At 39.0% G+C, this 25,458-nt stretch overlaps 6 protein-coding genes across 6 annotated transcripts; 3 read left to right on the top strand and 3 right to left on the bottom strand.

Moving 5' to 3' along the window:
• Positions 1-1,193: 1,193 nt before the first annotated feature.
• Positions 1,194-2,389, bottom strand: LOC137718501 (uncharacterized). Its single transcript, XM_068458062.1, has 2 exons — positions 1,931-2,389; positions 1,194-1,810 (listed from the first exon to the last, which is right to left on the bottom strand). Exons 1-2 carry the CDS (start codon positions 2,102-2,104, stop codon positions 1,358-1,360), a joined length of 627 nt encoding a protein of 208 aa, XP_068314163.1. The 5' UTR covers positions 2,105-2,389; the 3' UTR covers positions 1,194-1,357.
• Positions 2,390-4,938: 2,549 nt separating this feature from the next.
• Positions 4,939-6,621, bottom strand: LOC137718603 (uncharacterized). Its single transcript, XM_068458153.1, has 2 exons — positions 6,487-6,621; positions 4,939-5,751 (listed from the first exon to the last, which is right to left on the bottom strand). The coding sequence occupies exon 2, from the start codon at positions 5,717-5,719 to the stop codon at positions 5,168-5,170; it is 552 nt and encodes a 183-aa protein (XP_068314254.1). The 5' UTR covers positions 5,720-5,751; positions 6,487-6,621; the 3' UTR covers positions 4,939-5,167.
• A 1,201-nt stretch (positions 6,622-7,822) lies between these two features.
• LOC137717657 (uncharacterized) lies at positions 7,823-11,712 on the bottom strand. The gene is made up of 7 exons (XM_068457080.1): positions 11,105-11,712; positions 10,744-10,832; positions 10,492-10,627; positions 9,238-9,336; positions 8,977-9,102; positions 8,531-8,790; positions 7,823-8,409 (listed from the first exon to the last, which is right to left on the bottom strand). Exons 1-7 carry the CDS (start codon positions 11,271-11,273, stop codon positions 8,296-8,298), a joined length of 993 nt encoding a protein of 330 aa, XP_068313181.1. The 5' UTR covers positions 11,274-11,712; the 3' UTR covers positions 7,823-8,295.
• Positions 11,713-16,050: 4,338 nt separating this feature from the next.
• On the top strand, positions 16,051-18,637 carry LOC137718850 (origin of replication complex subunit 2-like). The gene is made up of 6 exons (XM_068458381.1): positions 16,051-16,249; positions 16,330-16,436; positions 16,848-16,980; positions 17,310-17,601; positions 17,788-18,015; positions 18,106-18,637. Exons 1-6 carry the CDS (start codon positions 16,115-16,117, stop codon positions 18,303-18,305), a joined length of 1,095 nt encoding a protein of 364 aa, XP_068314482.1. The 5' UTR covers positions 16,051-16,114; the 3' UTR covers positions 18,306-18,637.
• An 802-nt stretch (positions 18,638-19,439) lies between these two features.
• LOC137718319 (uncharacterized) lies at positions 19,440-23,035 on the top strand. Its single transcript, XM_068457843.1, has 7 exons — positions 19,440-19,895; positions 20,871-20,928; positions 21,042-21,122; positions 21,253-21,288; positions 21,483-21,722; positions 21,812-21,953; positions 22,158-23,035. The coding sequence occupies exons 1-7, from the start codon at positions 19,714-19,716 to the stop codon at positions 22,670-22,672; spliced, it is 1,254 nt and encodes a 417-aa protein (XP_068313944.1). The 5' UTR covers positions 19,440-19,713; the 3' UTR covers positions 22,673-23,035.
• Positions 23,036-23,953: 918 nt separating this feature from the next.
• On the top strand, positions 23,954-25,445 carry LOC137718398 (uncharacterized). Its single transcript, XM_068457936.1, has 3 exons — positions 23,954-24,301; positions 24,406-25,008; positions 25,211-25,445. The coding sequence occupies exons 1-3, from the start codon at positions 24,023-24,025 to the stop codon at positions 25,349-25,351; spliced, it is 1,023 nt and encodes a 340-aa protein (XP_068314037.1). The 5' UTR covers positions 23,954-24,022; the 3' UTR covers positions 25,352-25,445.
• Positions 25,446-25,458: the final 13 nt, after the last annotated feature.

The following is a 25,458-nucleotide window of genomic DNA, read 5'->3' as shown; positions in this document are numbered from 1 at the left end:
AAAAAAAAAAATTGAATGCAGCTCTACTGCGCGCAAAGTAGAACCAGACAGAGACAGCACCGGAGGAGATGAAGAGCAGCAACGCTGCAGCAGCAGGAGGGGAGGGGCTAGCCAGCGCTCCAGCCCTATTTTTCCGGCGAGGGGAGTGGTGGCCGCTACTCCTCGCCCTCACGTGGCTTCGCCACTGCTTGCAAGTGAAAGGTATTAAGTTTTATTTTCGCCAAAGGCGAATTTAAACTATATTATTGCTAGCCTACTGTGAGACTAAGCACATCTCATCCCCTTAGTGTAGATAATATCATTTGTTCAAAAAAAAAATTCCAATATAAATTTGAACTGTAATACTGAAGTTGAAAAGCAGGGTGCACAAACGAACAAACAAAATACTAAACTTATTTCATTGACGGAAAAATTAAAAAAAAAATTAATGAATACAAGACTCCTATTTGTGGGAGAAGACCAAAGCAAACCCTAAAACTTAACAAACAAGACAAAGAACTCTAATCCTTGACCCACAGGAAAACTAATAACTCAATAAAAACCCTAAATTCCAACAAATGATGTGTGTAAGAATCAACCTGCAGCCTCATTCTAACCACTGAGTTGAATCTACAATTTTACTTTTTCCGGTAATCATTTCCTGTGGCGCCACCCCTTCTATTGACATCTCCGTTTTTCCCAACATCTCTCATGCTACCACCGTCAAACTCGATCACAAAAATTACCAAATATGGTTGGCCCAAATTGTTCCTGTACTTAAGAGTCTGAAACTCAAGTCTTTTGTGGATGGTTCATCTCCCTGTCCTTCTCAGTTTCTCTCCGACAATGCTGGCAACAAAACCGATACTGTCAACCCCGATTTTGAAGATTGAATCCAAAAGGACCACCTTGCTCTATCCTGTATCGATTGCTCCTTAAGCCCTCATGTGCTCGGCACCACCGCTCACCAGTACCGTACTGCTCGTGAAACTTGGCAAGCTTTGGAGAAACTTTTTGCCTCTTCCAGTCTGAAACATATCTCGCAGCTCCGCAGTGATCTTCTTCATACTACTCGTAATGGTAGGAGGATTGCTGAGTTTCTTTCTGTTGTCAATGTGCTTCATTTTCGGTTTCGGTTTCTATTTCTTTTCGTTTGCCGGTTTTCTTATTTCTTCTGTTTAAGGTTGTTTCTTGCTGGTGGACAATTCCGGTCAAATTTAATATATGATAGCATTACTTATCACAAAGTATAGCATAGCATTACAACTGAAACTTTTATTCAATTTGCATTTTATTCCATCCATTTAATCATCTAAACACGAAATAACATTGAACTTTGAACGTCCTTTATTGGTGGTGGTGCGGGCGACCTCCGACTTTAAACCATCTTAACAAACTTAGTGCCTTTTCTCCACGTCCACGACTCAGAGGGCGACTTTGGCAGCGGTGGAAGCAACACAGCCTTCCGGCAAAGCCCAAACGGCCAGCCCTCACAATGACTGAATTGCCGAATTATGGACTGCCTTGGAAAATCTCCAAACTCGATCCCACTAAGGCTCGAACAACGCGACAAACTTGTCTTGACAGAAAGAAACACGTCTCTACTTGCAGCGGTGCTTGAGCAGCAAGAAAGGCAGCTTGCAACCGATAAAAATTCTTCTTTCTCATTGCCTTCGTGATCTTCATGATCCTCTTGCTTTTCCGCTCCTTTCTGTGTTATGAATAAATCTCCTGATTTTGAAGAGTAAACGAAAGAGAAGCTATCTGTCAAACTGCTCGGCTTGCGCCTCAGTTTTTCCATAGCACGGCTTCGAATGGCAGACACAATAACCTGATAGAGAAAAAACCAAGCAACCAAAAACGATAAAAACAACCTGCAAAACACTCATGGGTTAACAGAAAATGAAAACTTTAGTATCGAAAAATATTCATTTCGGTTCACAGTAAGTACTTCTTTTTCCTCATCAAAGTCGCTTGTCAGGAACTCCTCCCCAGCAGGGCTCGAAGCCGAAAGCTTTCTGCTGGTATGGCAATTCGCAAACACATCGTTGAGACAAGCAGCAAGAAACTTGCATCTTTTGGAAGGATTTGGTGGCTGTTCTTCTTCATGATGAAAGATGCTCATGTTGGAGTTGAAAAAAAGTGCTTTTGGTTTGTAAACTGTAAGCCACAGCTGCTTTGAGATATCTACAAAAATTAGTGCTTTTGGTGTGAGTTATTCTTACTCGATATGATGCTCGGATTAGACCTTCACCTGCTTTTTTTGACAGTGGCTTCTCAGCTTATTGGGAAAATGGAGAATAGTGGTCTCTTTTCTTTGGGGTAAAGACAAAGCTAAAAAAGCATACTAGACGTTTTAACAAAAGCTAAAACTCCTCCCTTTGAGGTTGAAAACGCTTTTGCTTATATCACAGCCATAATAATTCTCATTGAAGAAGACTCGTGTAACTTCAATCCGTTTCTTTGGTTTTCTTCCCTATATTTATTATTTAGTACTTCTTCTGTTGTCCGTTTCTTTGGTTTTCTTCCCTATATTTATTATTTAGTACTTCTTTTGTAGTTTTCAATTTACACTTTAAGTTGAAGTTATGGAGAACTAGGACATGATACCAAACCCAATTTTGACATTTTAGTATTTATTTTTCTAACAAGACAGTATTCTGAACTACTTTAAACTACAGGAAGGGAAAATCGAACTTGAGTGCTAAAAGCAGGACACACTGTTTTAACCACCTGGCCTAACCCGCGCTTACGAAGTTATTTGTTAAATTTTCCCAAAGTGGGAGTGCTCTTAAAGTCTATATCTCAATGGATGAAAATCATGATACAAGTTAACACATAAATTTGGCATCTTTACCCAATTTCATTTTCATTGATGACAATCAAAATTAGTTGAATTCAATGTGATGCCCCAACAGAAAGGGCACTTGCATGCTTTCTTCAGCAAAAGAATTAGAAATTTCATGGGCATTAAATTCTAGTAATATCATAACAAAGAAAAATCATGAGTCTGAGATTTCTTGAGCAATATCTTTGATTTTATTTTCTTTAGTCTCCCTCCACATTGTGTTCATTAAAAACCCTAGATGTGAAAATGGATTGAGACTTAACTACACCAAGTATGCCAGTGAGACGGTTTCCAAAGCAATAAAGAGTTGTCAAGTAGAAATTAAAACACATGACAATGCCTGTCACTTGCCTTGAATACTATTAGGTTGAAAGTATTAAGCAAGTCCTTCCCGACAACTAAACACATAATTGCATACAACCGGTAACACTTATAGGTCAAATTTACTACAAAATGGCACCTGTCATATCTAAATTAATCAATGAACCAAACCAAAATTTAGACAAGAACATAGGAAATCCTCTACTAGTGATTAAACATGGTTAAATACATCATTCATATCTCAACTTGATCAGACAAGAACAAAGGAAAATTCTCCACCTTTACAAGTGCTCTGTAAAGTTTAAAAGCATCATCTCCACCACCAACACCAACCACCCTCGTGAAATCTGCTCCCAACACTAATGTCAACATGTCATGTTCCCCAATTGATTGATCATTCAATAGCTCCAAATTATTGTTGCCGACCTCCAAATCCGCATGACCAAAGCATGGACAGTTGGAATCAAATACTCAAACTTTTCGTCCCACCAAAATTCATGTTGTCACAATAAGTTGGATCCAAGTGCCGGAATAGTATAATACACAAATAACCAAATTTTTTGATGTGATAATAAATCCGCTGCACTCGACATCCTAAGTTCGATTTCTCCTACCGTCATTATTTGCATTAATTAAAAAGGACAAGATATACTCAGCTGGTGGACTTTGCAGATCCTGCGTTCGATTCCTTCTCCCCCGCCATCCTTGCATTAGTTAAAAATGAAATGATAAAGATAAACTCCAAGATATTGTGTTCGATTCTTCCCTTTTCGCCATCGCTTGCATTTATTAGAAAGGACAAGATAAACTCAGCTGGGGGACTTGTGGAGCTGCTGAGATGTGAGAGAGATCAAAGAGTGGAGCTTGGCCACGGCAGAGGTCTGGTCAGGTGGGCACTTAGAGAGAGAACTGTTTAGAGAGAGAAGGGCCTCATCGAGCTTCCCAGCTGCCAATGCTGCGCAGCCTGCCTTGTATGCTTGGTCTGCCATTCTTGCATTGAATACGGGTTGATCAGAGCTCTCGGTTTTCGCCATCGAAGACGAAGAAGACGGAGAGCCGAGAAGATCGGTGGCGCGTGCGTATTCGAGATTGCAAATTGCTGTGTTGATCTCCGCCATTAGAGCTTCCGGCATTGCTTTGATGGTCTTCAGCTTCACGCCATCGAACACGCTCCGCCATTGGGAGCTTTTTTCTGCAGAACCCATCTCCTGTTTCCGATTTACAGAGAAACCCAATTGTGGATTTTAGTTTAAAATCCCCCAAAACGCAGAATCTTTGATGAAAATTAAATTTCTTTATTTCACAGGAAGAACAAAGCCCTAAATTTTTGTGAAATTAACAAGAAGGAGAAGAAATCGTACCTGGGAAATAGAGATTTTCAACTTTCTTGGATTGATTGGAGAACCAGAAACCTGATCGGATCACTAAGCATCGTAGACGTCAATTTTGATTATGTTTCTTCAAATTTTTATTTTTTTTGTAATTTAGAATAAAATAAAATAATGAGGTCCTGATTCATCCACTCATACAAGGGCCCGTACGATGGTGTTGGGCCGCTATGCTGTTCCAAGAGTTCCGCTTGGATTCTCGAGTTTCAATTGTCGCGATTTAAGTATTTCTAATTGTCTCGCGATTTAAGTCATATAATTTGCTAATAGTAGCAGTTAAATAATAAGATACTCAATTCTGTCAATTTTTTTGACTAAAAAGGTAAAAACAGCGCAATTGCTTATCCAGTGTGAATTATGTGTATCAAAAAAGAAAAATTGCAAATTCTATGAAAAAATCTTGAAATTAGGACGTTTTTATATTGAATCGATCAGTAAACTACAAAACTAAAATTGCGACAATTGAAACTATAAGGACCGAAGTACAGATTCGCCGAAACTACAGAGAACATAATCATAGTTGGCCTTTCTTTAATCTCTATTTCAATCATCCCACTCATCCCATTTTCCACGAAATTTCAACTTGAAACGCACAAGGCTCTCGTCATTTTAAGCTGTTGAAACCAAAATCTTAAGAGAAAACTTCGTCCCCCATTCGATGGTTATCAATGATCGTAATAAAGTCATCTGAATTGATCAATATCCGAACTTTCAAAGAACAAGACCCGCAAGGGAGGACAAGCGATGCTGGCAATGCATTCTCTGCTTCGAAAGATATCTTGTTTCCATCTTTTAACAAAGCATACCCCATCTTCTCCAACTCCAAAGAATCAACGAAGAAATAGTCACCGCATCGGCACTGGTAAAAGAGTTGAATGACCTCTCCCGCATCTTCAACCATCACATCTTCTAAGCTGATATCTTCTGCGACCATAGCATCATGACTAGAAGCTCGAAGCGCACTATCATAAAGTGCGCGAGACCTTGAATCGCCAAGGATTTCCCAAGCCTTTTGCACTTTCAGGAATCTATCACCCGACCCAGATGTACTTTGCAATTTATCAGGATGACTATCAAGGATGGCAGATCGGTAGCTTGCTCGAATAACTTCATAGTTTGCATCTTGCTTCACCGATAGTATGTCATAGTGAGTTTCCTGAATGGGGTGGCTGCCAAGAACCATGGTTGTAGCTACTTGCTACCACATTAGCTTCACTGCATATGAAATGAAAAAATGTCTGTAATTTCTTTATACGCGAATCTAAAGAACCATCAAACGTAACTGAATGCTTGATTTCAAATTGCCAATATTGCAACGACACACAACTTTTAGGTTTCGAAATTTGACTATCAAACAATCTGAACAAACACATAAGAGGACATCTAGATCAAGCATTCGGGTTTCTATTGCTCATATAAGCATGAAAATACAACGGCATTCAAGTATTGTGCTAATATCTCTGCAGCTCAATAAACCCTAACCCTTCTCCATCGTTCTACATGTCCACCCGAATGCAGTCCCTCTTTTGGGTTCCTCTGGTCATGCAGGCAAACCAAAACATATAAAAAGCTTTAAGCTTGATTCATTAATTTTCTACTAAAATCTTTGACGGATGACAACAAGAGCTTGAACCCACTTGGGAATCGAAATTCAACTAAACCAGACAGGAATATAATCGGCAGACTTTCAATGTCAATGAACCATGGCTTGAAATCAGAGGTAAAATCAAAGCTACAGAACGCCCAAATGCGAATTAAACCAATTAAGCAACAACCCACTGACAGAAATTTCAGAATTCTTAACAAGAATAATGATTTCAAAGTGCAAAGAAAAAACTTGAGAATTATATCCAATTGGATTGTTGGTTTTTCTGAACCAAGTAACGATCGAATTCTGCACAAATTCAACCAAAATACCAAGACCAAAGAGAAACGTAGAAATTAAATAACCTTCATGGGCCGAGCGAGCTCCAATCTCGCGCGCGATGACATCAATAATGGTTGGCAAAGAATAGCGGGGATTGGAATCGCTTTAAACTCCTACAGTTTATTTGGCGGCTATGAGAGGCAGCGACTCTCAAAGTGTTATACGCGTGGAAAGTTTTTTTTTTTTTTTTTTTTTTCATAAACGATATTATCTACGTAAAGCAATGAGAGAGTCGGTTAAGTCTCACAATAAATTAATAATAATATAGTTCAAATTCAATTGTAACGAGAATCAAATATAAAACTTCTCACTTACAATTAAATTTCACTTTGGGCATGCAGGAGATTGTTCCCTCGAGTGCCAAAAACATTTGTAATTGAGTTTAATCGAAAATTTTTAGCTCACTTTTAAAATAACTAAACGCTCTTTTTTTTTGTGACAGTATTTTGAATTTTAAAAGTACTTGAAGTTTATTTATATTATTATAAAGGATGAATTCCCGAAGTATTTTCATGAAAAACATTTTCAATCATTTTAAAAATAATTCCAAAAAGTACTTGTGGTTCATGAAACTACTTTATGAAGAGGTACATGTCAGATGATTCATTCACGAAGCACTGTCAAATACTTTTCAACCGTTTAGGTAAAATCATTGCTAGCATAAGCACTTATTAGCTAAAGTATTTGTTTAGTAAGGTGGTTTTATTGTCCAACTAAGACTTGGTTTGGTACTGAGGTAATTATGAAAAAAGCTAGTATAAAAAAAAAGCTGGGAGCTGTTTTTGTGTTTGATAAACATTCAGCTTCAGCTATTTTTCACAGTTTTGGGTGAAAAAAAACCAAAAACAAGAATCTGCAAAACCCAACTTTGAAAAACCGGCTTTTTTTCACATCTGTTTTACATAAAAGTTTACCAAACACTATAATACTGTTTTTTTTTTTTTCAAAAGCACTTTTACAAAAAAGTTTACCAAACACTCTACTGCTTTATTTCACAACTGCTTATTCTCACAGCACAACAGAAACAGCTTTTTTTTAAAGCACAGCAATACCAAACCAGCCCTAACTCACACGATCCTCACTAAAATCATTTGCCGACCTTCACTACAAAAACACCCAATTCTCCGGAAGAGAATCCTCGTACCGTCAAGGTTCTCTTAGCAAACACTTTGTTAGTATAAAGAACTTTTGTTCTCGAGAGTTAATAAATTTGTTCAACCTTCCTCGCACCATCGAGGTTCTCTCCAAAACTAGTTTGTTCAGGCCTTTGTTATTTGCAACTGTCCTTTGTACAATTGATGAGCATTACAAGCTAAACGATACTTGAGCAACAAGAAACCGAAAACTTTGTACTCCTACTTTTAAAGATAGAGAGCATTGTGTAATCATCCAAAGAATTAGAGAGTATCACACAACGTTCAGAGACAGAAATTCATATCCCTCGTTCATTCGCGGGGAGAGTTTCAACGTCTAACGACAAACCTCACTATGCCTCCGACCAGGACTTCTTTATCTTGAATCATCGGCGCCAGACACCATGACAATCCGTATTACAAAAAAATGATTGTGAACAAACAACAAGCATGGAGCGTACCCTGAACCTTCAGTCGCTCCATTTCCCTCTCTTCAAAAATTCTCCCTATTTTCTTCTATTTTCCAATCAACAATTTAAACGGAACTAAAGTATATAAACCCAGGGAGACCATGATTACATATTCCAGTGAAGTTACCTTCGTTTGTGTGCTTTGTGATGTTTCCAGAACATGGTAAGCCTTTGCAGGTCAAGTTACAACGACAAGGGTTTGTCCTTTTCTGCTGGGAGTGGCGAAATCCTATCGTGCACCAACAATGCCAGAGGCCCAAGGAACAAGAAGCGGTGCAGATGGATGGCGGTCTCTATATGATTCAGAATACTTGTCCTTAAAATTAAGTTTAGGCGTTTCTGCCTGCATTTTGATGATCGAAAACAAGAAACATTAGACTCAACTGGATCAACATAATCACGACCAAAACGCAATAAAATCAAATTATATATAAATTGTAATGAAAGGGTTGTTGAGTTCTTACGTATTTAAGCCAGCACTCTCCAAGTTTATGCTCGTAGATATCTGGAGAATAGCAACCAGTTTCTGACGGGCAGTAAACCCATATATTACATCTCTTTTGATTAGGCTTAGCACGTTTAGCTTGGTCCAAGCAAGCCTGACAACAGTCAGCTGCACTATCTTTGTGGTAGTTAAGTCCCCATCTTACAGCAGCACCATCATAATCTGTATGAACTTCTGCATGGCATTCAGGAGGAAGTGGCCTGCCAGGCAAAATTTCGTCTACAGAAAAACAAAGGAATACGTACATTCAACACATGGAATAAGTTTCCACTATCCGAATGAGTAAACTTCTCAAAACTACCAGACAAGGATCATGACTTTTTCTTTTTATTTCATAAAGGAAAATACAAATTACTTTTGTCTAAAGATAGAGAGAAGGGCATGGAGCAGAAATTGATGAATTACCTAAATCGTCTTCTTCACCCTCAGGTTTATCATGATGTTCCGTGTTACGAATTTCAGAAGGAATCCAAAGGCCCATGTCTTCCAAAAGCCAAGTCCAATCCGATTCCAAAGCTTTTAGTAGCATTTCTATAGAAAACAAAATCAGAACAGGAAACACCAGAGTCCGTCAAAACAATCACACTACCGTTTATAGATTGCTACATCATATAAGTTCTGAATCCTAAAAAGAAACCACATGTAGCTCACAAATAATGACCATACCTGCTTCCTCATGAAGAATTGTTGAATTTGAAGCCTCAGTCTCAGTTGCCAACTGCTTAGCTTCTTTTAGTTTTTCCTTGCACCAACTTTCAACTACTTCTGTTTATTTAAGCACCCAGCATCAAAATGATAAGTTAATTACTACAAGTAATGAGAGAATATGTTGCAAACTTGTAATGTACGAGTGAGAAAGCACTCGATACTTGAACAAGGTGAAAGCACTTTACACTTAACTGGAACATATCTAGGGTCTAAAAAAATGCAAGATACACACATATCTAAACTATAGCCAGTCTTACTAAAAAGACAATCAGTATTGGCCCCACTTAATCACAGGATAAATTAAGTAATTCCAAAGTTAACTGAAACAACAGTTATCCAGGTCATCATGCACCACCTACCCAAAGAAAGAAACACGGCACCAGAAAACTAAAAAAGCCACATTAAACTATAAGTGTTTGCTCTATTACGTCACAATTTTTTAGTGTTTACAGAAATACAGAGTATGCCTAAAGCAATCCCTTCCTGCAAAGATCAGGTTTGACATAAAATCTAGAGAAAATTTATATGCTACCAGAATACCAGGAAGCAATTTGTTCCTCAAGACAAAACAGACAACCTTCTACATCCTTTCACATGCAATCTACTTAAACTTCACTTTAACCCGTCTAACTTTCAGTCCTAAAAATATTTTATTTCTGGATATGTAACAGATAATTTCCCTCTGAAAGCTGAAGCAAGTAGTTGAAATATTGGAAGCAGGAAATCTACCATACGATGATGCAACATCATAAAGAAATAGATAACGGGAAAGCATGCACAAACGGGTAATAAACTTATAGTAAAACATAAGAAGCTTAATGATTAAGGATTTAAACTAAAGCTATGAAATCTTTGGATTCCTCCTTTACCGAAACTTGTATGGTAGCTCAAGAGAACGGTACACTTCATTCAACCTTAATATGACAGTATTAAAGAACCACTTGATAGCTTTTTGAGTTTGTTATCAAAGTCGATAATTGTAGTTTCAGATACAAAAACTAGAATCAACACAGTTCAAAAATGAATTCATCATATCTATTTCAGGACAAAGTTGAATGTCACGGTAAGATAATTATGTTTAAACCATTTATACAAGATTTCAGATTTGATATTGCATGGCTATTAACTATTCTAGTCCAACATAACGATTTGCTTGAAATGCATATAACAAAAAGAAATGAGCTAAAGAAAATAAAATTGAGCTGCATTGACCTCTCTGCTCAGTAATATTTGCGTTGGGCCTCAAGGTTTTCAACCTATCAATTATCTCATTAGTCATCTTCAGTTTCAAGGGCTGTGGCAATTCGACTGCTGCCTCTCTGTAAAGCTCCTTCTTAAGTGCCTTCACCTTTTGAGCACAACAGAATAGTCCTCCATTAAATTAAAAAGACTCACAGCTATCGCTCTACTGATTCAATCAAACAGATCTACCCACCACCAGAGAACTCAAAATGCATATCTTACCAATCTAATTAGCTCAACCGGTTCAGATGCTTTTCGAATCCGAATTGATTCCTCCATCTTCCTAATCTGATCCGGAGTGTACTCAAAAGCTGAACCAATTCACAAACAAAACATTCCCTCAATTAAACCAGCATTCAACGTCGAAAAATTCAAAAATTCCCAACTAGGTTCTCTCAAAAACACCTCAAACAGTTACTGGATAATCCAAAGCAGGAAAATTTAAACAAAACTCATCAAACAACAAGCTAAATTCCCAACTGGGTTCTCTCCAAAAATACCTCAAATAGCTAGTGGATCATTCAAAGAACCAAGATTTACAGAAGCTAGTGAGAGAAAATTAGACAGAGAGAGAGAGACGTACTGGGGCCTGTATCTTTATCGGAGTAGATGTAGAGAGAAGCGTAGAGAGAGCGAAGAACATAGAGAGCAACGGCAATGTTAATGGAGCAAACGATGAGAGTGGTCTTCTTGTACGAAAAAGCCCATTTCCCTCTACCTTTAAATCCCCATTCTCCTCCTACCCGAGCCATGCCTTCGTCTCTTCTCCTTCATCCCACCATATCCGCCGACCTCACAGATCGATCGGAGCCAGACCCAGATCAAAAACCCAAAAGCCCAAAACTTTCGAAGCCTCGCCTCTGCCGACGACAGACCGAGGTCGTCTTTTGCTCCAACGCAGCAGTGGAATGAGTGCTTTTGGCTTTTGGCTTCTGGGCTTTTCTTGTCTTGCCTTTTTGGCTGCGATTTCGTGAGATTAACGCAAAGCCATCGTCGTAATTAGGATTAAGGAAGGGATTAAGATAATGATTAAGGTTAATGAAGAATGAGTGGCCTGGTCTGCCCAGGGGGGATTAAGGTTAGGACGATAGTGATGATTATGGTGTTTTTCTCAGATGATTCCGTGATTGTTGGTGTTTGCTCGGTAGAGTTGGGATAGCTTAATCAACCTCTTTGCCTTGTCTCCTGTGCCTTGCGCTAACGTGCGCCGTGGGTGTATCAGCTCCTATGTTTTCTTTTAGGATAAGTAATAGATTTGTGAGGAATGGTATGGAACTATCACAATCACAAACGTGAGACTCTTTATCATCTCACAGTTATAGTTTAACATTAATCTGGGCCAATAATATAAAATATTGTATTAAAAACATGATGTGTTAGAAGAGTCTCACTTTATAAAAATTAGGTTGGAAACATTTTAAAATAAAATTATATCATCACCGAACACTTTAGTGTTATTCCAATACAACTTGTATAACTTGAATTATTTTAGTTCGAATCAGACTAAATTAAACTCATAATTTCATATACGTTAGAAACAATACATTAATTGACACACCCCGACCTAAATCGAGGCGTGCTGGGCGTCACGTGGTGATGACGTAGCCATGTGCGTAATGCGGAAGTGACAGTGATATGAAAATGAGAGTAATAAAAATAAAAAATAAAAATAAAAAAAAAAAAAAAACCAACACTAACTAATTTACACTAAAATAACTATAAAAGTGTGCAAAGGTGTTCAAGGTAGTAATACAAGTACTCAAAGCGTAGGTAGCCTAAGTGCAGTCCAGCAGACTAAGTATTAATTATACAAGACAGGAAAGAAAGTTCCTACATTATTTGAAGTATGTCAGAACTGCCGTAGAATCCTCGTAAGCCACCAACACGAACGTCTACCTAGAACCTGGAGGGGCTTAAAACAGAAAACGTGAGTGAGCAAAAACAAAGTTTTTAAAACCATTTCTCTTTCCAAAAATAAGAACCCCTCACCGTAAAATCCATATAATTTTCCAGAAAATAATAATACATACGTATATAGAAATCATGCTCGAGAATAGTGAAAACCAAATATATGCCATGTCAAGTATCTTAGCATGGAAATAAGTAAGCCAGGTGAAGTAAATCAATGTAAAATGATATGTCAGTCAGAGTCACCTAACGTGACCTGTACGGCTGAACCTATAGCTCATCAGGTATGCCTGCACAATAGTCAGAACCACCTATTGTGGTATGTACGACAAGGCTAGGTGTAAATAAGTATGCTCAAGTGCTATGATCACGTGATGATTGTGCGATAAATCTCGGGTCACCTACGAGTCGGAACCACCTATTGTGGTATATACGACAGGGTTGTGCACCAAACTTGGATCCAAGGTGAGTGTGCAATGCGGGAGGTGAACATCACGTGAAGGACTGTGCCCTGGCCACGGACGGGACCACTAACACTGGGGTGAAGGATAATGAGCTCTAAATGCTTCTACGTATAATCACAAACAATGCATTCCACTATCATCAATATATACTCACCTGAAGCTTACCTGAGCGTCCGCAACTTCAAGCAACAACATGCATATCTATACTAGTGCACATTCTAAAATGTAATGCAATTGACAAAGCATTTAAAATCATAAATCCATTTAAAACAATTTCTGGGAAAACGTAAATCATATATATATATATATAGAAAACCAAATGCCCATTCACTGGTATGTAACAGGGTCGTAACTCCCAAGTCTCGTCTGGCTACGCTCGTCCTCCGGAAATGTCTCACCTATATGTGAAACAACTATTTTAACGTTAATTCGAAAGTACATCACCAAAACCGTGTAATAACTTCTCATACATTGCTCAATTAGGGTGTTTGAATATATCATCGTGGCTTACTCAATACCACGAGCATCCCAATATTTTTAGAAAAATTTTCCGATGTCCCACTCGCCCGCCATGGCACGTTGGACGGAAACCCTAACGGCGTTAGGGAATATTCCATTAAATAATAGCATATACCGTTAACTTTACCTGACGCCGTCAGTATATTCCGTCAAAGTTGACGGAATATGCTCCTTTATTCTCTGGTGCCTTGCTAGAATCTGTTGCCAGCCGCTGCTAGGTCACCGGAAACTAGAAATTCTTAAAACCTTAGTTTCTACTTCGTTTCAACACCAAAATTCACAAATTTTATATGGAATCGAAGCTCTCAACTATGAGAATATAACCATACCTCTTTGAGGTCCTAAAATTGATGGAAAATGGTCGGAAAATCCTTTGTTATTTCAGCTAAGTCTGTAACTCGATAAACCCGAGTGTCCCGATGTTCAAACCACTCCAAAATTGTTCCAATATGCTAAGGAAGTTGTATGGGGACTACCATGAGTCTTAAGTCCTTAGACAAATCCCACGATCACGTCAAAGTTGTTTAGCTCCTCGCTGAAGTTTATGGAATCTCGGATTCTCGAAGTCAAATCACCAAACAAAAGGTATCACCAGATTCTAGAGCTCGAGAGGAGTAGGAATCTGGAAACATCAAACTCGATCCGTAGAGTTTTGGTTTAGTTTGAGGGTAAGTGCTCTCAGTTGTACGGACGGAAGGAATTTTCAAGAAGAGATGAGAGAAGAAGGTTGCACGTGTGTGTGTGTGGGGGTTACGGGATTGGCAGAAAGAAGAAAGAAAATAAAACTTGATTGGGCCCAAGGAGGTAGGAGCCCAAATAATTGGTTGTAACTTACCTGTTTACGCGCATTACTAATCGTAACTTCCTTGTTACGACTCCGATTCGACCCTAACTCACGTCAACGCGCTTGTGACGTGTAAAATTTAATTATGTCATCGAGAAAAATAATTTAAAACTATATACGTACATCCACGTCACTAAGCCTTGAGGGCATAATTGTCATTTTCACACATTCGAAGAGAAAATATATATTTATTTGGGACGGGTCATTACATTAATTGTGAGAACAAAAAAAGTAAATGTTACTCAATCAAACTTAATTTGAGTTAGGTACATCAAATTATTAACAGGATGGCAAACATAATCATTTTTTTTTTTTGTTGGAAGCAAACCTAATCTTTAACCTTGTTGATTTGAACTTCAATGTCATCCGAGTCCAAAAACAAAATTTCATCTATGTCAAGAATTGATTGAACAAATATATATTTACTTATATTGTGATTAGTATTCAATTAATAATTAATTTTGTTTTAATTTATGACTATATATCCCTATCCATCAAGCTACGTGCATGTATTTCATTTTATACAACAATGAAAGATGTGATGTGCCATAGTTTTATTTGATAATTTATAATTAGGAGGATTATAACACTAAAACCTTATTATTTAATATGGAACTATCAATCTGTAAGACCACAATATGGGCTCGTTTGGAAAATGATTTTTGATGACTAAAAACGCTTTTAAAGAAACTATTTTTTAGTTAGTTCTAAAACCCCTTAAAGTGCTTTTTTTAAGAAGCACATAATTGGTGATTCTTGAATGAAGCACTTCAAAAATATTTCCAAAATTAACTTGCTTTTTTACTAAGAATTGGTTTCAAAAACATTTTTTTTTTCTAAAAACGCTTTCAATTATTTAAAAGCACTTCTCAAACAAGCCCTATATGAAATTGTTTCACTTAAAATGTATATGACTTGTGCGAATATTTTTCCAATAAACACAAATTTATAATAAAAAGTTCAACGTGCTCATAATAAAGAAGAAGGGAACTTTAACGAAAAGCTCCTAGTACTGTTCACTTTAACGAAAAACCACATTTTTACACTAAAAAGTCAATCATGTTACTATTCCCCTTACCCTTTATTTTGTCCTTATCGTTAAAACTCAAAATTTTCAAGTCATTTTTATAAGTTTTCCTAAAGAACAATGCTTGGCTATTAAAATAAGTAGTAGAAACTCTTACTCAAAATTCTTCGTGTTCAAATCATAAAGCTTTGTGCTTATAATCAGAATTGTGCATAGATGGTTCGTAATGCTTTTACCAATTCCACTTATCTGTTTTTATACAATTCGATAACTAAATGACCTTAGTTTTAATTGATTTTTGCAAAGGAGAACTCTTTAGAGTGATTTATAATATAAAAAATTGTGATCATAAACACGAAATTCTATACACTATCAACGAATGATTTTAAGTAGAAACTCCTATTGCCACTTAGTACTATGGTATAGTGATGTTCCTTTCTACTTGTAAGTGAAAAGTCTTAAGTTTAATTATCGCCAAAGATAAATTTGAACAAAATTATTGCTAGCACATTGTGAAACTATTCTTATTATAAAAAATATCATTTGTTCAAAAAATAAAAAATAAAAGAGTAGAAACTTCTCCTCATTCAAAGTAGCCAAGTTGTTATAATCTAAACAAGCCGTTAGACAAGCGACTAAAACAATCATAGGGCTTACAAGGGGAAGCAGTATAAGTGGCCCAATAGGCCGGACTCGGCCCATGTCTAGTTACTCGCTCCGAAAGGGAAAAATGGCGGGAAAATCAAGAACCGCAGAAGCAGCTTTACTAGGGCATACGCCCTCTGAGACTCGTACCAATTTGGGGGCTGCAATTAGATCGAGATCAAAGCCATGGAGATGAACGACGGCGAGAACGAAGAATTTGGGTTCTCCAGAAACTACTTTCTGGCAAAGGAGCTCCGCGGCTCCGGCAAGAAATCGCAATCTAAGCTCTCGGATATCGATATCGATATCGTCGATGAGCAGGTACCGCTGGCTCGAATTCAATTCTTTCAGAATCTTCCATTTTTTGTTGTTATTATTGTTAAAGCTTGAAACTTTGGCAGGAACTGGTTGCGGCGGCGGCTCAAATCGAACCCAAACATGAGAAAGAGGTGAAGGATTTGATGAATAGTTACAAGAGTTCGTACCCAGAATGGGCGTTTGAACTGAGGTATTCCACTGACTCGTAGATTGATTAGAAATATTTGAAACGCTGTTATTTCAATTGGGTTTGTTGATTTTTCATTTCATATCCATTTTTCAGCATCTAATGTTCAAATTGGATGGATTTTCGACTTAATTTTACTACGAAATGAGAACATAATGATCTTCTGGCTGCATATGCTACAAATTATACTGCTTTATGGTACTTAATTATATCATCGACCACATTTGGCATCGGAGTTTTTTCACCAATGGCAATGAGTGCCCTCTTTCTATAGGCATTTGGATTAGTATTTGGCTACAAGGAGTTGCATTATATCCTTTCTGCAATTGATTAAGTTCTGGACTTGAAGTCTGCTATTTACTAATGTTATGCTATTTTGATGTTATTATTCACCCTTTGCTTTATTGTTCGTAGATGTGGTCTTGGCCTTCTTATGTATGGATTTGGATCTAAGAAGGCCTTGCTTGAAGATTTTGCTTCAACATCATTGACGGATTATTCTGTGCTTGTTGTCAACGGCTATCTTCAAGGAATAAATATAAAACAGGTAATATTTATAGGGAACACTATTCCACATCCAAAGCAATATGCGATTATTCTACATTTTCCTGTTGTGTGGTTTTATCTTATTGGCAATAAGAATTTGATTTACCGGGTTTTCCTGGCCTAGTATATTGTATGCAATCTGCTATAAACTTTATGAACAATGTGTGGATCACCTTTGTCTCATGTAGGTTGTCTCCAAAAGCAGCCTAACCCATCTTCCTTGTCGTCTGAAAATATGACGTAATATGGAAAGAAGAAAAGGGGATAGGGTCGAAGCTAAAACAAACATTACCATGTCCGTTAACATGTTATCTAATGTTTGCAATGTAGGTTGTGGTAGCCTTAGCTGAACTTTTGTGGGATCAATTGAAAACCAAAAGGACTCCTTCTAGAAGCTCGTCAAAAGTGCAACAACCATTTAGTTCTAGGTCCATGGATGATCTTCTTGCATTTTTGGATGGATCAGAAGATATGACAAACGAATATATAGTATGTGTTCTCATTCACAACATTGATGGACCTGGATTAAGGGACTCAGAAACCCAACAGTGTCTTGCACGAGTTGCTTCTTGCTCTCATATTCGCATTGTGGCCTCTATCGATCATGTCAATGCACCTCTTTGTAAGTCTATTCTTGTTATAATTTGTTATATCGGGTTCTGAGTCTCTGACTTATGTTGGATCCTGAAACTTTGCCTCTATGTCTTTGTAAAAATAGAACTAAAGAAGAAAACCTTTTTTTGTTACCCTGCAAGACAAAAACTTCATACGTCATCAAGTTTAATCACACCTTCTTTCCATTTAATAGTGTGGGACAAGAAGATGGTTCACACACAATTCAACTGGTGCTGGCATCACGTTCCTACCTTTGCACCATACAAGGTCGAAGGAATGCTCATTCCACTGATTCTTGCACATGGAAATACCACCCAAAGTGCCAAAGGTGCTACAATAGTTTTGCAGAGTTTGACATCCAATGCTCAGAGCGTGTTCAAAGTTCTTGCAGAATATCAACTATCCCACTCGAACGAAGAAGGTAAGTAGCCATGCAGCCTATATTAACTCTTGGAGCTTTAACCTCTATAATCCGTTCCATCCGTTATTTGATAACTTGTGTGTTGTTCAGGGATGCCGATTGATAATCTGTACGCAACCTGTCGAGAGCGGTTCCTCGTGAGCAGCCAGCTTACGCTTAACTCCCATTTGACGGAATTCAAAGATCATGAGTTGGTGAAGACCAAAAGGAATTCTGATGGCCAGGATTGTTTGCACATTCCTCTCACAAATGAGGCACTTGAAAAACTGCTAGCGGACCTGAGTCAATGAATTGTTATTTAACTACGCGGTCTTTCAAAATTATGTGGATTTTATGTCCTGATACAAGTGGCAATAATCCAAAATTCGCACTCCCTGCTTAAAAAGTGACTGAAGTGCATCGAAACGTGTACTAATCTCTTCGCATGTGCTCGTATCATGTGCGGCTCTGCAGTGTGTGGGAGGTTTCATTTTTATCGCATGCGCCTAAACAGAGTATTTTGTGGGCAGAAGAGACTCGGGAGAGTTTGAAATATAGGATGATGAAAGGAGTGTCAATCAGCCTCATTAGTTTTGGTAAATTGTACCGATTTACTCTCTCAACTATTAATTTGACGTTCAAATACGCCTTTGTCAAATTTTCTAAAATATTAAAAGCGAGAGTTTTTGCCCATTCAAGCAGAAAAAATTGATTTTGGCATTGGACGTTCTAAAAGTAGGTATTATCAAGTATTCAGTAACGCTTGTTGACATTTCAGCATTCGTTTTCGTTTCAAAGCCTATCCGAAAGAGAATCGCCGTGAAAATTGAGTTGAAAATGTAGCTCAAATGAAAAGGACAAAGGACAAATTAGATTTGTTAACATTTACTTCAACAGAAAACCAACCAAAGCGGATGGAGATGGACCGGACCTCTCAAAGAAAACGACAAGTAGTCAAACGACATTACAACCCGTATTAATCTCTCCCAAAAAAATCAAACACAAGGAAGGGTATGGGTCTGAGTAATGTTCGGTAGGTCAAGCTTTTTTAATTAAATTTGTGAATTAAATAATGTGTCATTAATAAGAAATAAGAATGTTAATCGACACCTAATCAATAATTCAATCATCTAAAACCACATTATTTGGTTTGCAAATTTAGTACTTCAGTTTAGAAATATTTCTTTTCGCTTGTAAGTGAGATATTTTAAGTTCGAATCTTGCCAAATACGAATTTAAACTACATTATTACTAGTTTATTGTGAGGTTAAACCGACCATTCTCCTCGTTAGTATAGATATATAGTACTCCGAGTCTATCCAACGTCCATACACCTCCGTCTAATAAGCCACCGCCACGTATGAAGAAGAAAGGGTATTTCCGTAATTGACGACTCAAACTGACTGGATTAGGCACGCTTTTTTGTGGCGAAGTGTAGATGAGAGAGCGCTCTCTGTCCCTCGGTAACTTAGCAGAAAGTCCAAAATGCCCAAAGCTGGCAATACGCCCATACCATTCCCCCCGCCTGAAAGCTGCAAGCTTTTTACTTGGGACGGAAACCAGATAATCACACGCTCCATCTCTTCATCCGTTTGACGGAATTGAACTCCAACCCAATAATCGTCTGCAGTTTCCAGAAAAACCCAATTCGAAAAGTCAGTTTTTTGTTCTGCAGAAAAGTTTGGGTTGCTGGGCGCGGCGGCGGTGGAGGAGGAGGAGATGTGGGGGCTCGGGGGTCAGTGCTATTGGGGGAGGAAGGAGCGGGGGAGCTATGGGATTGAAGGGATAGTGGTGGTGTTTGCGTGGATGTCGAGCCAGGAGAGGCAGCTGAAGAGCTTCGTGGAGCTTTACTCGTCTCTGGGTTGGAACTCACTCGTCTGCCAGTCCCAATTTCTCAATATGTAAGTTGCTGTTCTGATTTTTTCGCTGATTTGGAGATATTTTTCTTATCAAGTTTCTGCTTTTGCTTTTCCAATTGGGTTTGACTTGTTGTGGTTAATCACTTAATGGCTTATGGCTTTTTGGGTCGTTGGAGGAAATTGGTTGCTTAATATTTTGAGTGTTTTGGGAGTTATTGTGGTTAATTTAGCGGTAGCTGGATCTAGTATGTGGTAATTAATGTTTCCGTACTCGACAGATTTTGTGTGGGAAATGTTTTTGAGCCCCCCTTTCCCTTTTCCTTGGTTTGATGAAAACAGGGTTATGTTAAGCAGCTGCATGAAGCTGCTTAAAACCTTACTGTGAAACCCGCATGGGAAAAACCACGGTGAAGGAAATAGAGTACCCCACATGCCCCAACTATAAATTACATTAATCCGGACTCCATCCAAATTGACAGACCCTCCCGATTTGTGGAGTTCTTTGAAATTGAGCTGCAGAAATAGTATTTCGACAGCAGAGGAGTAGAAATTGTATTGGATGAATGTTGTCGAGTTCCTTGATGTATGCGGAAATTTGTGGAGTAGATATAGTATTTCGACGGCTTGCAACTTATTTATACTGGTTGGCGGCATTTAGGGAAACATTATTGGCAGCAGGCATTTTACAGAGGAAGGTCTGCCTTTAATTGATTAGACAGAATAATTCTTTTGTACAAGAATGTTTCAGGAGGAGTACTAAGTACATTGTGTTTTATATCTTCCTCCCTGTGATGATATAATTCGCCCCAAAGTTCAATCTTCAATTGTTGCAAAGCTCAAAATAACTCGTAGAATACATGATGTAGTTTCAACTTTGATGGGTGGGCTTTTGCGATATGCATTTGTAGAACTTGAGTTATTGTATTTGGATCTGTCTGTTATTGTGGCTGCAATCATTCAATTAAAATTGCATGATTTTGGTTTTGGACTAATGTTTGATATACATGATTTCTTCAGGTTCTTCCCCGAAAAGGCTACAACTATAGCGACGGATATTCTAAATGAACTTGTTGAGGTCAGTTTTATTACATTTATCCAACAATAGGTTCAGAGAGACTAACGATCCTGTCTAATTGATTTTCCTGAGTAAAGTTAACCAATTGCCACTTCCTTTTATATGAAATACAGGAGTTGAAGATTAAGCCTTGCCCAGTGGTCTTCACTTCTTTTTCTGGTGGTCCAAAAGCCTGTATGCTCAAAGTTCTTCAGGTAATTCCTTTTACTCTTAATGCTCCATATTTTATTTGTATTTTCAATGTTAAAAGGATTTCACTGGTCATGTAAAGTAGCTTTCAATTGATTGAGGATAAGTATTGACTGCGTTTTTCGTTTCGGGCAGATAATTGGGGGAACCTGTGAAGCAAAATTGAATCCGGTATACTTTTTTTCTTACTTTCGCATTTCACTAATGATAACATGACAAAAAAATGTTAGGTAATTATTAATGATTTTATATGTCAGAGGCAATATAGGGTGTTCCATTTGACTAGTTCTTACAGTTTTGAAAGTTATGAACATCAATTTTGATCATTCGTAATCATTTCGATTTTCAACTTTTTGGCCCTGAAGGATGATTGCCGATTAGTTAAAGACTGTATTGCTGGCCACATCTATGATTCGAGTCCAGTGGACTTTACTAGTGATCTGGGTGCTAAATTTGTTCTTCACCCAAGTGTCCTGAAAATATCTAAGCCACCAAGATTTGCATCCTGGATGGCGCATAGCATTGCATCTGGGCTCGATGCGCTCTTTCTCAACAGGTTTGAGTCACAGCGTGCTGAGTACTGGCAGACTCTCTACTCCACCACTGTGAGTAATGAAATATACTCCAGGTTGTCTGCTCTCTAAAAATCTCGTTTTTATTTCTCTTCCCTTTATTCTTTATGATTCTTATGCAGGGCATGCAGGCCCCGTATCTCATCTTATGCTCGGAGAATGATGATCTCGCTCCCTATCAAGTTATCTATAATTTTTCGCAGCGCTTACGAGAACTTGGGGCTGATGTTAAACTAGTAAAATGGAATGACTCTCCTCACGTAGGTCTGCTTCTAAACATAAACTCGAAGGCTATTTATAACGAATGCTACTCCTTGTAGAGCTTTCAACCATACCGTGTTATTAAATTTACAGTTTATGCAGTATTCTTTTCCCCAAATTCTTATTTATTCACGTTCTTTCCTGTTTTTGAGAGCATCACCTAAAGATTCTAAAATCGTACAACTTGATTCAATTCTTCACTCACAGGTCACTACAGGCGTTATCCAATTGATTACAAAGTTGCTGTAAACGAGCTCCTTGGTAAAGCAGCGGGAGTTTATTCTCAAAGAATTAGACGGCTGGAAGGAGAAACATTGGGCATGCAGGCAACACAAGATGAGATCATTGACAATGAACCGATGAGTAACATTAGAAAAGCTGGGGGAGGCTCAAATGGGTTTCGAGGAGTCACTCTGGCCTCAAGCGATCACTTCTTCACCACGCCCGTCTCAATGGAGTACGAGGGAGATAGAGATGTTGGGTCAATGCAGGAAGAACGCAAGGAAGGGATAATTCACGTGCATAACCCGCCAACTCCAAGCATGAATGCCCACGGGGTTCTTGGGCAGATCCTTTTTGACGTCTGTGTTCCGAAGACTGTTGAGGATTGGGATATAAAGCCGTCATCGGGTTCTTTGAGCGGGAAAGGCAGCTCACTCGCTTCAAGAAGACGACATGCCCCCTTTAATCCGATCAAGTGCATCCGTCGCTCAAGATTATAAGAGAGATCAAGTTTTTATCTTTATTTTTTCATTTCTTGCTTTCTTTCTGGAATACGGAGGATAAGCTGATGATGATCTCCTTCTCCGCCATAAAAAATGTAGAGACGCTGTTCCATGACACTGAACAACCCTTAGGCTTTAGAGGAAGTTGTAAATGTAAAAAAGAAAGAAATAATAAATTAGCAAAATAATGTTTCTTGTACCAAAATAAATCTTCAGAAAATGAGTTTGGCGTCCATCAAATTCAGATTAATATCAAGCAGATGGATCTCCAGCAGATGGGAAGAAGAACGAAGTGGACGACCCCCGCTTGTAGCGTGGCTGCTGCTTTCCGGTTTGATTCTGAGGATCCGGACACTTCATTCTTCTTTAAAGGTTTTTTTTTTTTTTTTTGGAGCAAAGGTAACATGCATTACCAACGACAAACATTACAACATAAGAGGTCCAACAACAAAAAACACAAACAAACAACAGAGGCCCAACCAAAAGTTGAGACCAAAACAAAGAAAACACATAAACAACAGGAGCCGATGTGTCTTCCATCATAACCGCCGTTGCAACCATCAAAACAGCAGCCGTGCATGTCGATCCAGCCAAATTCGCTCCCCAAACAAAGCCTTACCTCACCAATACCAACAACCAATTCCAAGCGTCACTCCAAGCCTAGCTACAGATACCTGAGAACCTGTAGCCAAGTGAAAGAAGCTCATGGCAGTCCGCGAGCAACACTGCCAGCAAGGAACACCCAACCCAGTGCAAGCACCAGATCAAAGCACACCAACTAGAAACACCACAACAAATCGCGGCAAATGGTGACTGAAGCTTGGAAATTAGATGAATATGGATGAGAGACAGAGGGAGAGAAGAAGGCAAATCGACCAATAAAACCAGGAAAGAAAATAACGGATGGAAGAGGAAAAAGAGAGGAAGAAAGAAATAAAAGAAAACCCACGGATCCTAGCCGAAGCTAGGATCGACAGCACTAGAATTGAACTACCACTCACACAACTCGGTGAGATTAACCCTCACAGAGGGAAGGTCTCTCACGGAGAAAGGAAAGTTTTTGGTTTTTAGAATACTGATGCACACACTATACATTCTTCTTCTTTTAAGTTTGGTTTCTATTCATGGTAATTGTATTGTAACTCAATCATGAATGCAATTTTCAGTAAAATAAAAAGAAAATATAAAGAAAATTAGTTTTTAATTTTTACCAAAAAAAAAAAAAAAAGACTTGGGCACGCAAATCAACTTCATTGAAGCGGAATCAACTAACTTCTTCTTCAAAAGTCAAAATAACAGTAATCGTCTTCACCCGGGACAAACAGCAGACGATCACTTTAATCAGACATGAAGATACTCGTCACCGGCGCCTCCGGTTACTTAGGCGGAAGATTATGCCACGCGCTACTGAAACAAGGCCACTCCGTCCGCGCCCTCGTCCGCCCCACCAGCGACCTCTCCTCCCTTCCTCCACCGTCATCCACCGGTAACGCTTACCTCGAGCTTGTCTACGGCGACGTCACTGACTACGAATCCCTCCTCTCCGCCTTCTCCAACTGCGACGTCGTTTTCCACGCCGCCGCCGTCGTGGAGCCCTGGCTTCCCGACCCCTCCAAATTCTTCTCCGTAAGCTTACTATTCGCCAAAATCCTAAATTGAATTAAAAATTTTCATCTTTTTGCGAATTCGATTCTTGAAATTAGGTCAATTTTGATTTCCGATTCCGTTAGGTCAACGTCGGGGGATTGAAGAACGTGCTGCAAGCGGTCCGGGAGACGAAGACCGTACAGAAAATCATCTACACGTCGTCGTTTTTCGCGCTCGGATCAACCGACGGCGGCGTCGCTGACGAGACGCAGGTCCATCACGAGAAGTTCTTCTGCACGGAGTACGAGAGATCGAAAGCCGCCGCCGATAAAATTGCGCTGCGAGCCGCGCAGCAAGAGGAGCTGCCGTTGGTGCTGCTTTATCCCGGAGTCATCTACGGCCCCGGAAAACTCACCGCCGGCAACGTCGTCGCTCGGTTGATCGTCGAGCGGTTCAACGGCCGGTTGCCGGGGTACATTGGCTCCGGGAACGACAGGTATTCGTTTAGCCATGTGGACGACGTCGTAGACGGCCATATCAGAGCAATGGCAAAAGGTCGAACAGGTGAGAGGTATCTGCTGACAGGCGAAAACGCGTCGTTTAAGCACGTTTTCGATGTGGCGGCGGTGATCACACAAACCGCCAGGCCGAAATTTGGGATCCCATTGTGGCTGATTGAGGTGTACGGATGGGCGTCTGTTCTTTTCTCTCGGATTACTGGGAAGCTTCCCCTGATTAGTCCTCCGGTGAGTTTGTTTCGTTCTTTGTCGATATGGCATCAATAATGTGTTGTTATTATTGGCACCAACGAAACATACTAGCATGTTATTGAGCATTTTTGTTATTTCGATACTATTAATGCACGTCAGGACGTCCTACACACAGAATTTCTGTATATGCTTGAATTTTGGGTGCTGATTTTGTTGTGTGCTTCTTCTGTGGGTGCAGACTGTTTATGTTCTGAGGCATCAGTGGGCGTATTCGTGCGAGAAGGCGAAGGCCGAGCTGGGTTACAGTCCTAGAGGATTGAAAGAAGGATTGGGGGAGGTGTTGCCATGGCTCAAGAGCTTGGGTTTGATCAAATACTAATCCTGTAAACTTTATGTTGTTAACTAGTGAAATTTTTCGGTAGAACAGAATGTGGTGCTATGCAACAATGTGTTGATATCAAGTTGGGATTTTTTTTTTGTGTGTTA

This window comes from Pyrus communis, chromosome 15 (assembly GCF_963583255.1).
Source record: "Pyrus communis chromosome 15, drPyrComm1.1, whole genome shotgun sequence".
NCBI classification, from domain to species: Eukaryota; Viridiplantae; Streptophyta; class Magnoliopsida; order Rosales; family Rosaceae; genus Pyrus; species Pyrus communis.
Note: the sequence above shows the minus strand (reverse complement) of the source record. Positions and strands in the feature narration are given on the sequence as shown.

Coding starts and splice junctions, on each gene's coding strand:
- LOC137718319 (XM_068457843.1), top strand. CDS start 19,714: ATGTGGGGGCTCGGGGGTCAGTGCTATTGGGGGAGGAAGGAGCGGGGG. Junction 19,896..20,870: donor CAGTCCCAATTTCTCAATAT/GTAAGTTGCTGT, acceptor TGATTTCTTCAG/GTTCTTCCCCGAAAAGGCTA. Junction 21,723..21,811: donor AGACTCTCTACTCCACCACT/GTGAGTAATGAA, acceptor ATTCTTATGCAG/GGCATGCAGGCCCCGTATCT.
- LOC137718398 (XM_068457936.1), top strand. CDS start 24,023: ATGAAGATACTCGTCACCGGCGCCTCCGGTTACTTAGGCGGAAGATTA. Junction 24,302..24,405: donor ACCCCTCCAAATTCTTCTCC/GTAAGCTTACTA, acceptor CGATTCCGTTAG/GTCAACGTCGGGGGATTGAA. Junction 25,009..25,210: donor TTCCCCTGATTAGTCCTCCG/GTGAGTTTGTTT, acceptor CTGTGGGTGCAG/ACTGTTTATGTTCTGAGGCA.
- LOC137717657 (XM_068457080.1), bottom strand. CDS start 11,273: ATGGCTCGGGTAGGAGGAGAATGGGGATTTAAAGGTAGAGGGAAATGG. Junction 10,628..10,743: donor CGGTTGAGCTAATTAGATTG/GTAAGATATGCA, acceptor TGTGCTCAAAAG/GTGAAGGCACTTAAGAAGGA. Junction 8,791..8,976: donor GGGTGAAGAAGACGATTTAG/GTAATTCATCAA, acceptor GTTTTTCTGTAG/ACGAAATTTTGCCTGGCAGG.
- LOC137718850 (XM_068458381.1), top strand. CDS start 16,115: ATGGAGATGAACGACGGCGAGAACGAAGAATTTGGGTTCTCCAGAAAC. Junction 16,981..17,309: donor AAGGAATAAATATAAAACAG/GTAATATTTATA, acceptor TTTGCAATGTAG/GTTGTGGTAGCCTTAGCTGA. Junction 17,602..17,787: donor TCATGTCAATGCACCTCTTT/GTAAGTCTATTC, acceptor TCCATTTAATAG/TGTGGGACAAGAAGATGGTT.
- LOC137718603 (XM_068458153.1), bottom strand. CDS start 5,719: ATGGTTCTTGGCAGCCACCCCATTCAGGAAACTCACTATGACATACTA.
- LOC137718501 (XM_068458062.1), bottom strand. CDS start 2,104: ATGAGCATCTTTCATCATGAAGAAGAACAGCCACCAAATCCTTCCAAA. Junction 1,811..1,930: donor ACTTTGATGAGGAAAAAGAA/GTACTTACTGTG, acceptor TTTCTCTATCAG/GTTATTGTGTCTGCCATTCG.